The sequence below is a fragment of the Rousettus aegyptiacus genome, unplaced genomic scaffold (genome assembly GCF_014176215.1).
Source record: "Rousettus aegyptiacus isolate mRouAeg1 unplaced genomic scaffold, mRouAeg1.p scaffold_m13_p_6, whole genome shotgun sequence".
NCBI lineage: Eukaryota > Metazoa > Chordata > Mammalia > Chiroptera > Pteropodidae > Rousettus > Rousettus aegyptiacus.
Genome location: NW_023416309.1, coordinates 39,267,876 through 39,280,085, shown reverse-complemented (window position 1 = coordinate 39,280,085; position 12,210 = coordinate 39,267,876). Strand labels below are relative to the sequence as shown.

At 33.6% G+C, this 12,210-nt stretch overlaps 1 protein-coding gene across 5 annotated transcripts in view; it reads left to right on the top strand.

Annotated features, from left to right (window-relative positions):
• CHUK (component of inhibitor of nuclear factor kappa B kinase complex) overlaps positions 1-12,210 on the top strand; it is a 32,719-nt gene that overhangs the window by 5,749 nt on the left and 14,760 nt on the right. For all 5 annotated transcript variants that reach the window (XR_004951603.1, XR_004951602.1, XM_016124225.2 and 2 more), the window contains exons 3-12: positions 289-403; positions 1,067-1,136; positions 1,935-2,023; positions 3,176-3,265; positions 3,399-3,523; positions 3,707-3,814; positions 4,418-4,553; positions 7,907-8,101; positions 9,072-9,174; positions 11,716-11,839. Coding sequence is in view for 3 of the 5 variants with exons in the window: in XM_016124225.2 (XP_015979711.2) it covers positions 289-403; positions 1,067-1,136; positions 1,935-2,023; positions 3,176-3,265; positions 3,399-3,523; positions 3,707-3,814; positions 4,418-4,553; positions 7,907-8,101; positions 9,072-9,174; positions 11,716-11,839 (1,155 nt within the window). In the remaining 2 variants the exon portion in view is untranslated. The remainder of the gene's footprint in view (positions 1-288; positions 404-1,066; positions 1,137-1,934; positions 2,024-3,175; positions 3,266-3,398; positions 3,524-3,706; positions 3,815-4,417; positions 4,554-7,906; positions 8,102-9,071; positions 9,175-11,715; positions 11,840-12,210) is intronic.

Genomic DNA, 12,210 nt, shown 5'->3' with positions numbered 1-12,210 from the left:
TTTGTGCTTCAGTTTTCTCCTATGTGATGAGACTATTAATAAATCTACTTATAGCAAAATTCTTGTGACAAGTGAGTTAACATACGTAAAGTGCTTACTTCTTGGCATGGAGAAATATAACACCGATAGTATTTTTATCTATATTTTTTAAATTATTCAAATGAGAAATTAGAACATTATAAATAATGCCAGCCTTTTTTTCCCCTCAGTGCCCCTCAACTTTCATTTCAAAGCCAGTCCCTTTTCATTGGAAAAACACTTTTGACTATATTTTCCTCTTCTTGTTAGGTTGAACCACTCCAATGTTGTAAAGGCTTGTGATGTTCCTGAGGAATTGAATTTTTTGATTAATGATGTACCTCTTCTAGCAATGGAATATTGTTCTGGAGGAGATCTTCGAAAGGTAGTATGGATGTTTTGAGATAGTGAGGTAGTAAATGATGAGATAGTAAATCACAAACATCAGCAGTATTTAAATCACATTCAATATGATAATTTAGAATAAGGGTCAGTAAACTATGGCCTGTTACCTGTTTTTATGACTGCTTTTTTACTACAGCAACAGCATGGAGTAGTTGTGACAGAGACCATATGGCCTACAAAGCCTAAAGTATTTTCTGTTTGGCCCTTGATAGGGAATATTAACTGACGCCTGATTTTTAAACATGTACTTTTTTGTTGGAGGTGATGTGTGCAGGATGGGACTGTATTGGTGATCTTAGATCAAAAATATCAATGTTTAAGGTGTTTATAAAAAAGCTTTTTCTCTATTGCAAATCTTTCCCATCTTATTTTAAATTTGCCATGTGGATACTTTTTAATATATGTGAGATTTTTCAACCTTTTTCAATTTCAAATACTTTCCCCCTTTATCTTTACTTGTGTAAGCCTTGTCATGAAATTTACATGTTCTTCGTATGAATTTGGTAATTTTCCATATGATATTTTATTAATCATGACTTCTCTTATTTTAATATTCTTTTAGAGTATAGTAATTAATGTGTCACTATTACTGCCCAGTAATATTGGCAGTATACATTTTTAGACTTCTTTTTTTTTTCATTAGCTACTCAATAAACCAGAAAATTGCTGTGGACTTAAAGAAAGCCAGATACTTTCTTTACTGAACGATATAGGTATGTAATCAACATGAAAATGCTACCATAATGTAATGCCCCTTTGGTCCATAAAAGAGATACTATATGCTACCACAAAGCATAGATTTTTAACAGGCATAAGAAATTCTCACAAAAATTTAACTATTACTGTTGATGCTAAATTAAAACTAGGATATTTTGGGTTTTTTTTTGTTTTGTTTTATTTTTGACTAGGAGTCCATTTTTGACACATAGATGTCCAACTACTGATCAAAAAAAAAAAATGGTGTGAAATGGCCTTATTCAGTTTTGCACTCCCGTCCTCCCTGATTAACATAGTAATTTTATTTACCAGTGGCATTGCGTCTCATGGGAATAGGTTCTCAAGACAACTCTTAGGGTGAAATTTCTTGTTAATCATATTGAATCCTGAAAAATCCCTATAACCCTTGGAGCAAGTTCAAAATCCAGGAATATGTTTATATATTTTGATTTTACTTCTTTTCCTAGGTCATGGAGGCTAAAGTCTAGTTGAAGAGGGTGATTTAGGTGGGAGGGAAAAGCTACAAGGATAAATTTAGGGATTTTTTTCAATTGCTTGTCCCATTTCTTTTTAATGTTAATTCTCATTAGTTAAATGAGCATATATTATAATTTTCATATTTGTAAATGTTACTGGATTTTCTGTGGCGAAAATCTGAATTGCTGTAATATCATTAATCATGTAGTTATGGTGGTCCATATAAATTTGAGCATCAGAGAAATACAAAATGTGAGATGAGTTATTTTTAATTCAGTGTTTTCTCTTACCTCACATAAACTCTAAACTTTTTTTAGGGTCTGGGATCCGATATTTGCATGAAAACAAAATAATACATCGCGATCTAAAACCTGAAAACATAGTTCTTCAGGATGTTGGTGGAAAGGTAGGTGAAAACTGAAGAAGTGTTTCGTACTCCTTGAATACAGTCTTCCTGATATGGTTAGTCTTTGAGGTTTGATGTCCTTCCATAGCACTCTGTAGTTTTTCTACCCAGCCCTCAGTACACTGTGGTTTTGTGTTTAGCTGTTTGTCTCCTCTGCTAATACAGCTCCACTAGAGAAGGAACTGCACCTGTCTTGTTTACTTTTGTTTTTTTAGCATGGTGTCTAGCAGAGATAGTAGGCAGTTAGTATATAATTTCTTAATCCTTACGAAACACATCCAGAAAACATACACATCTTGAGTCTGCTTTTCTTTAAAAGTACATTTACATAAGTATATTTTTTATTTAAAAAAAAAAAACCTTCATTTGACTCAAAAGCCCTAAGTTCTATATTTAATTAAAATTCAAAACCTCGATTTCTCAGATTCTTAAATGAGTCATCTTGAGAACCAAAAATTGTGAATTGATTACCAAAATATTTGTTTTTGTCAGAATAATTTTAGCAGTTTTCTTGCTGTTGGCATCCAAGTTTCATCCTGATAAAGACATAAAGCCAAGAGTCTGAACTTTGAATTTAGTTGTGTGGTCTTTTAGTTAGTGAAGATGGTGGTCGGGTGGAGGTGATGAAACCTATGCTTGGCACCAGCAGTCTCTGCCTTTTTTTTTTTTTTGTATCCAAAGACTCTAGGATATTCTTAAAGTTAGGTGGATATTTACATTTACTCACATTGATCTACTACTATAAGATGGCATGATCTTCTTCAAGTTTGAAAGTCACCCTTACCTTTGCCTTTCAGTTTAATGGATCAAGCTTATTCTGAGTATACTAAATAAAAATTAATAGCCAATCTGTATTTGGTTTTTACCATGTACAAGGCACTGTGTTAAATTATTTTCTTTCACTTTTTCATTGAATCATAATAATTCTGTAAAGGAGGGATTGTTAGTAATAATATCATATAGGAAATTAAGAGAAGTTAAGTAACTTGATCAAGAGCATGTGGCTAGTTTAGTGGTAGAGCTCAGGCTCCAAAGATGTTTATGTTATCCTAGAGCCCAAGCTCTTTACCACCATCCTCTCCAGACCCTTGTAAGACATTGTTGCCTTTCCTTTTCAAATTTCTCAGCCATTTAATATTTATTAATTTGCAGATTATACATAAAATAATTGATCTGGGATATGCCAAGGACGTTGATCAAGGAAGTCTGTGTACGTCATTTGTGGGAACATTGCAGTATCTGGTAAGACGTGTTGTTTCTTTGAATATAAGTTTACAAGATTCTCTTTATTTCTGAAGGTCATTAATATAGTGGTTCAACAATAATGTAGATTTTATCTTATAGTGTGACATTTAAAGAATTTTTTCTTTTTAAGGCCCCAGAGCTCTTTGAAAATAAGCCTTATACAGCCACTGTTGATTATTGGAGCTTTGGGACCATGGTGTTTGAATGTATTGCTGGCTATAGACCTTTTTTGCATCATCTGCAGCCGTTTACCTGGTAAGAAATGGATGAGAACTTTGCTGTGCTTAATGGGAATGGAACTTTTTAGTTGCCTGCTTTTTCCTCCTCTCTTTACGTAGTATAATTGCCTTTTAAACACATAATTGAATAAAATTAAATGGCAAAAATCTTAGGGTATTTGTGACAATCAGGTTGTCAACTGAGGTGACTTTTTTATAGGCATGAGAAGATTAAGAAGAAGGATCCAAAGTGTATATTTGCATGTGAAGAGATGACAGGAGAAGTTCGGTTTAGTAGTCATTTACCTCAACCAAATAGCCTGTGTAGGTAAGTATATTTCAGTTGAGGAAGTTCACTTCAGTTTCTTCAACATTGTAAAAGAAAAGTAGAGTTGTCTGTTCCAAGTAGTATTATCCAGTAGAACTTTCTGTGATGATGGAAATATTTTATAGCTGTGCTAGCCACATGAAGCCATTGAGCCCTTAAAAGGTGAATAGTGTGACTGAACTGAATATTAAATTTTATTTAATTTTAATTAACTTAAGTGTAAATGCAAATAGCCACTTGTGACTAGTGGCTACCATATTGGACAGCACAAGTCTAGTGAAAACAACTGCTGCCATTCAACTGATTGGTTTAGGTGCTAGGAAGACTCCTGGGATACTGAAGTAAATGGGTTCCTTGGAGAATGGAACTGGACTTGCTTGTTGGAGTTGCCAGTAACTATCTTACATATGTGAGTTTTGGGTTACTTTTTTATGGAAAAAAGTTTGTTCCCTGTCATTTCATGAATTAATTGATAGTAAGATACAAAATAGTATAAACAAGTAATGAGAAAGGAAATGGACAACCTATAAAATTACCTTTTTCACAGTGCTAAAGGAAAATTGGATCATAATGATTTTCACCCTATTTTTGTACATTTTCTAGTTTAATAGTAGAACCCATGGAAAACTGGCTACAGTTGATGCTGAATTGGGATCCTCAGCAGAGAGGAGGACCTGTTGATCTTACTTTGAAGCAGCCAAGTTGTTTTGTATTAATGGATCACATTCTGAATTTGAAGGTTAGTTTAAATGGTCCACTTTGTGAAATGTGCATTGAATTAACAAGTTTATTTGGAAAATTAGCATAAATATATTTTAATAATCTTTTCCTAATGCTTATTTGAAAAATAAATTTATATTTTTAGAGATGATGCATTTTTAGTTTTTAATAAGCGTTCTCAGTTTTATTTTTAAGTGGTCTTTGTTGATTACTTCTTTGAAGCATCTTTTGAATTTTCCCCTTCTTCACATTGGCGCCAATATCACCTCGTTCATTTAAGTCTAATCATACTGGATTTGGTTTGGTGAAGAAGGTTCCTACCTGGCTTACATGCCTCTATACTTTTTCCCATCTTGTAGTCCATGTAGCATGAACATCTTATAGTCCATGCAGCCCATTTCATTTTCTGAAAATACTTTTTTTTTTTTATAAGAAACTAACATAGTTCTTTCTTGCCCACCAAGTCAAGTCTAAACTGATCTGCCTTGCTTTTTTGGCCTTTCCTAATGCAGGTCCACCCCAACCAAGTTCCTGCCTCATACCTGCTTCTTTTATCCTTTACTTCACTCAGGACCAGCTTGTCACTGCTTATGCCATCAAGCTCTATCTTTGTGCTTTGACAGATGCTGTCCTTCTACCCAGAGAGATCTTTTCTCTGAATAGTTTCTGCCACAATATCTAATTGTTTCTCATCTTCCACTCATGCCTCTCCATAGAAATTGTTTTCTTCAATGCTGGAATTGCTTTTATTACTTGCATTAACAATCGTGCACCCTACTACCACACCATCCCTACCTTGGCATTCTGTATAAAGCAGGGCATGTACTAGGTTCTCAGTAAATTTTCATTGATATAAATGAGAAGTTCTTTTATGCTATATACCCAGAAACAACTCTTATCTGCAATCTTTCCATATTTGTTGATTGCTTGGAATAAAAAGTATTTCATATAAAGTTTAACTCTAATTTTGGCATACTTTTTAAAATAGAAACTTAAGCCCATATTGATGTCATTGTTGGCTAACAGTGAAAAGATATCAGGCTTCTTGATTTGGTTTTCTTCTGTGCCAAGAAATAAATCATCCCTCAGTGTGTTAGCTAAGCAGGACTTGGTGACACCCCTTCAGTTCTTTGTTGCCTCCAGTAAATTTTGATTTTTGTCTCAGATGTTTTTCAGACTTGTCATGGTAATCATAGCATTATTTGTACTTTGAAGGGGTCTGTGAGCGTCTGCTTGTTATAGAGTATGGGGAAAGAGTCCTTCCTATGTGTTTTGTGGTCTCTGGATTTTAATTCAACTTGCAGCACCACTATTTACCTATCTGTGAATCTGGCAAATATTGATTGATTGATCAGGTTCAGTAATATCTTCTTTAAAGGATCAATATTACTGTGAGGTTGTCCAGAATAAGATATGCATAGAATAGGATTCATAGTAGTTCAGGGATGCTTCTTAGACATGTTAATAACACTGAATTTTGAAAGATAAATAGAGTTAATCAGGGGAATGGGTAGGGAGAAAGATTTACAGACAGGGGAATATCATGAACACAGAAGCATGAGCTGTAAAACAGCTTGGTATTATTGTAGGACATTTTTCTAAGGTGTTTGTTTATTATCTTGTTCAACGAGGGAATAACATGTAGTTGATTTGTATATAAAAAGGAAATCAACAAAGAAGTTACTGAAGTTTTTTTTCCTTTAAAAAAGTTTTCAGAGTTTGATCGCATATTTTTCCAACTATTTATTATGAAAAACTTTATATATGTAAAACTGAAAAAAGTGTAGTGAACTTGCCACCGATGATAATGGTGAAATAGAGGTATTTAATTATTCCTTCTTTGTCTCTTCTTTCATGCCCTTAAGTGTAACTATATCTCTAAGAGTCTCTCCTTGGTTCTCTTTCTGTATTAATTTTTCTTCTTTTTCTTTGGCAATTTCTTCATTTGTTATAGTACCAACTGCATTTTGTCTTCTATTTTAGTTATCTTAATGTTTCTTAGTATCTTCCATTTGACTATTATCCTGTGGAGGTTTTAAGGATCATCAGGTATGTTACTCAATTTGCATACCCATTCCACAACACACTTAATAGTATGTGCCATAGTAGACACTCATTAAATATTTGAGTGGGCACAAGGATAACTTTAAGTTGTATTTCCTTTCCCTTTCTTTTGCCCTCTCTGGCTCAGCTTTGATAGTGAGATATCATAATCACTTACCCTAATTAGACGTATACTCTATATAAAAGTAAATGTCCACTTTAGGATTTTTGTCCTAAGTTTCTGCTGTTGCTTTTAGTAGCAGCTGTCATAGTGTGCAATCTGTCTAGGCTGGGAATCCCTTGGTGTACTTTTGTTGTACATATATGTCAACTTGGAAAATTCCCTTTTCTTCCCCTTACCTTTTCTAAACATAAAAGGAAAGTCAATGCTTTGTCTGTAATAAGCATTTCCAGCAGAGAGAATTTTAATCATTTGCATATGCTATCAATGCAAGACATTGGAGAAACATAGGTATTAATTTTGTATGGCTTATCTAAGGACAGTGGAAGATTTAAAATCACGTTGTGTTAAAAGAAAAAAAAACTGACCTCTAATTCTGTGGCTGTCCTTGATTATCTGAATAATACTTAACTCAGTCTCACACTTAACTTGGCCTGTATCAGGCTGCCTACTTTCAGTGGGGCTTTAGGTGAGAGTAATTAGACTTTTCTTATCCAACTTTGGGCCCTTAGTCAGATCACTGCTCCAGGATTTGGTTGCCGTATCTGAAAAATGAGGATAACGGTGCTTTTTCCTATTTTTAAAGAGAGACCTAGCTCATCTATCAGATGATTATTTCTTGAGACATTGTAAGGTGGTCAGACAGATATGAGTTTAGATCTAAGTTCTAAGTTGTTAGCCGTGTGATCCCTAACAAGGTCTCAGAGATCTGATTTTTCCCTTTGCAAAAAATGGAGATTAGAAGATCCAGTTAACAGGATGTTATGTTAAATATAAGGCACTTAACTCTGTGGTTGGCATCTATTAGGCATTTCATAAATAGGAATGTTTCCTTCCAGGTCTATGATACTGTTTCTCAAAATAAATGTTGTGTTTTTAAATTGAGGTTTTTATTTCTTGATTTTTTTTCATCCCTAGAACTTTGAAACTTTGTTCTTTGGAACTAACATCTGTTGTAAGAGATAAGCAAACTATTCACTTTTCAGAATGTCATTTTATAATTCTGGAACATCTCTCACTTTGGAAAATGATTGAACCTTGTTTAATATAGAGATAATACCTTTCACTCATATTTTCTTAGTTTCTAGCACTAAGAAAATATGTAGCAGATGATCAATAATCATTTCTCTTTTTTCTTATTTATACAGATAGTACACATCCTAAATATGACTTCTGCAAAGATAATTTCTTTTCTGTTACCACCTGATGAAAGTCTTCATTCACTGCAGTCTCGTATTGAGCATGAAACTGGAATAAACACTGGTTCTCAAGAGCTTCTTTCAGAGACGGGAATTTCTCTGGATCCTCGGAAACCAGCCTCTCAATGTGTTCTAGATGGAGTAGTAAGGGAATTCTAATATACCTATAGGAATATAAGAAATTCACATAGAGAGAGTGCATGCTCTGCATTTTGGAATCCCTGGGCGAGTGGTGCACATCTTGTAATTCTTTTAGTTTAATCCTACTCTTTTATTGCTTTGCAAGATAAACAAGATAGAAGGGAAACATTTGTTGTTTTGAACTTTGTATGATTTTCTCTTTGGTGCTAGTTCTCTCCTCCCTCTTTTTTTCCCTTTTTGTCTTAAGGCCTAAAACCTTGAAATTAGACCAGCAGTTTCATAGGTCCTGTCAGAGGATAAATGGATGGTATAATGATTATGATCATGACCCTTTTTTCATTTTATTTGACTTTATTGAGGCATATTTTGTATATAATATAATTTGCCCATTTCAAGTGTACCATTTAGGATTTTTTTGTTTTTTGTTTTAGTAAATTTACCTGTGCAGCTGTTACCATAAATCAGTTTTAAAACATTTGCATCTCAATGAGAGTCTTCATATCCATTAACTGTTAATCTCCATTCTGCCCACCCAATGCAATCACTAATTTCTTTCTTTTTGAATTTACCTTTTCTGAACATTTCATATAAATGAATCATGTAAATGAATTGTATAACCTATGTCAGACTTCTTGTACTTAGCATTATGTTTTTGAGGTTCATTTGTGTTATAGCATGTATCTGTATTTTATTCCTTTTGATGACTGAATAGTATTTCCATTGTATGTATATATGTTGTTATGAATTTTAGCTTTTGTGCTTTTGGGTTTGGTGATTTTTACTTTAGCCCATACTGAAGTTTTTAGTTTATTTTTCCCAAACAAAAGTTTAGACCCTACATCTGTAAGATATCTGCTAATGAACATTGACTTTGTTCATTTGCATTTCGGAGTAGGAAATCTAGTGCTTAAATACTTAGAGAACTTAGGGTGCTCAACAATCTTTCTTTTTAATTGTTCATTTCTTTTTTCAGAGAGGCTGTGATAGCTATATGGTTTATTTGTTTGATAAAAGTAAGACTGTATATGAAGGACCATTCGCTTCCAGGAGTTTATCAGACTGTGTAAATTATATTGGTAAGTCTAGTCCATTTATTGACAGAGCTTTAAACCTGAAATAATATAAGTTTGACTCAACATGATTAGTAGAAATGGCCTTTGGTGTTTTTGTTCTGTATCTTGTACCTTAGGTTTCTATTTGTGGTGAAAAATGAATTTCTGTAGTTTGGAAGGTGAAAAGGTAGGTTTTAAATCATCACCAGATCCCTCATTTGGGAGACTTACTTTCCTAAAGATAGGCCTCTCACAGATGGAAGCATGAACCTTTATTATTAATTAAGCCTACTTCTTACTTGTTCCTTCATTATTTAAGCATGTTCAAACATTTCATTTTATCCTACGAATATGGCTTAATGTTCAAATGCTTTCATTTATCCTGTGAGAATTACTTTTTTCTTTTGAAGAAGTCAGTTTCTGTCTACCCCAAACCAAAATTAAGCACAAATTTGTAAAATCAAGAACAAAATTGGGCATAAGGGGTAAAATTATGTAATTATTCCTTTTCATTTTTATTATTATTTTTTTAGAACAGTGTTATATGTACAGAAAAAATGAGCAGATAGTACAGAATTCTCATAATATTCCCCTCCCTCACACATAGTTTTCCCTGTTGTTAAGATCTTTTATTAGTATGGTACATTTTGTTAAAAGTAATGAACCAATATATCAGTTTTAACTAACATCCATACTTTATTCAGATTTCCTTATCAGGTGTCCTTTTTTCTGTTCCAGGATCTTATCCAGGATACCACATTGCATTTAGTTGTCATGTCTCCTTAGGCTCCTCTTGGCTGTGACAGTTTCTCAGACATTCCTTGTTTTTGATGACCTTGGCAGTTTTGAGGAATACTGGTCAAGTATTTTGTAGAATGCCCTTTGTTACAATTTGTCTGATTTTTTCCTCCTCATAATTAAACTAGGATTAATGGTTTTTTAGAGAAAGATCACAACAGTAAAGTGCCTTTTTATCACATTATTTAAAGGGTACATACTGTCAACATGATTTATGGCCTTTGGTGTTGACCATGACACTTGGCTGAAGTAGTGTTTGTCAGGTTTCTCCACTATAAAGTTTAGTCTTTTAATCCCCTTTCCATACTGTATTCTTTGGAAGGAAGTCACTATGCAGAACCCACACTTAAGGAGTAGGGAGTTATGTTCCCCTTCCTTTAAGGTAGAGTATCTACATAATTTATTAGGAATTCTTCTGCATGCTAGATTTGTCTTTTCTTTCCTATTTATTAATTTACTCAATGACTTATTATATCAATATAGATTCATGGATATTATATTATACTTTGGATTATAATTCAATACTAATTTATTTTGTTGTTTAAATTGTTGGAGCTTTGGCTATTAGGAGCTCTTTCATTTGGCTTCCTATGCCTCTTTTACTTGTCTCATCAATGAAGGTTTTCATTTTTTAGCATTTTCTTACTTCCTGGCACTACAGTGCACTTCAGGCCTGTCTTGTGTATTTCCTGTCCCAATCCTAGAAGCTGCTATTTTTCCAGAGAGCCCTGGTTCCTTTAGTTGGAGAACAATATTAGAAACCAACATCTGGACACTGTGTGTATTTCTTACTACTGGGGTATCATTTCTTAGGCCCTTTCAGACTTTAATTGTGTGTGCGTGTATGTATTTAGATCAGGTTTCCTTCTCAGACTTTTAAAAGGGTTTTTTTTTTTCTTCCATTTTTTGGTGTATTGTAGGAAGCCTCAGGAGTGTGGGTATATAAGTATATAAAAATAGAAGAAAGGTTAATGAGGGTATTAATAATTATAGGGGAGGCAAAAGTTTTTCCAGATACATGATTTTTTTTGAAGTTTGCTTCAGATAATGTATTCTCGATATGAACCCTAGTAGCAACCTCTCTTTGAAGGTTTTCATTAGATAAGTATATAATTGCCATCTTAAAGTATAGGATGATTCTTCTACTCTTAGAGAATTTCATAATGTTAACATGGAATTTCATTACATTAACACGGAATTTCATTGAACTTAACAAACATACCTGCTGTTATTTTAGAAACATTCCCTTTACCAAAAAAGGGCAAGAGATAATCAAAAGTAGATAATTTCATAAGTCTGGCATTGAAGAAAGCATATCTTATCAAACTGCAATTTCCCTGTATGTGTTCCTGAAGCTGTGTTGGTAGTCCAGCAGATGAAATTTATTATATTCAGAGGCAGGAGACTGTGGCAGATTGTGGAGGAGACGGGACCTGATTTAGAACTTAAAAAAATTTTGGAATTTATACTAATGGAGAGGAAAAAGAGTATGCCAGGTTGAAGAAAAACAAGAGAAAGATAACGGGATAATTGCAAGCTTTGTGATTATGTAGTGATAATGTCTTACCATTTTTATTCTCTCCCTATCTGGAACAGGGCTTGTGTACTGCAGGTGTTCAGTAAATGTATGTGGAACTGAAGGAAATAGTAACAAGTGGTTTTCTAGCATCTATGGGAATTACATTTGTATGGATAGGAAATCACAAAGAATCTTTAAAATATTAAAAAAAATAACTCATCTCCTTTTTCCTGTCTTCTTACATGTAGTACAGGATAGCAAAATACAGCTTCCAATTATACAGCTGCGTAAAGTATGGGCTGAAGCAGTGCACTATGTATCTGGGCTAAAAGAAGACTACAGCAGGCTCTTTCAGGGACAAAGAGCAGCAATGTAAGCAGATTCTGTTGTTTATAGGGGCAATGTCATGTGCTTTAATGCTCAATAATTAATCTTGCCAGTTATCAATAATCAGTGTTCCATATAATACTAAAATATTGGGCCAATTCGAAATGTAATGTCCTGATCAAACTATTAGAATTCTTACTAATGGTCTGAAACCCTCTAATTTCAATAGCTTGAGAGTTGTTCTTGAGCAGAATGTCCTAATATAAAGAAGACTGTTTTATCATAGAATGTCATAAGCAGGAAGTCTTTAGAGACCAGATTCTAGAGATCAGCTATTTCTCATAGATTGATAATGGAAACTTAAGCTTTGAGCTTATCGCAATTTAAGTTTTTAAATTTTGTCTATTGTTTATGAT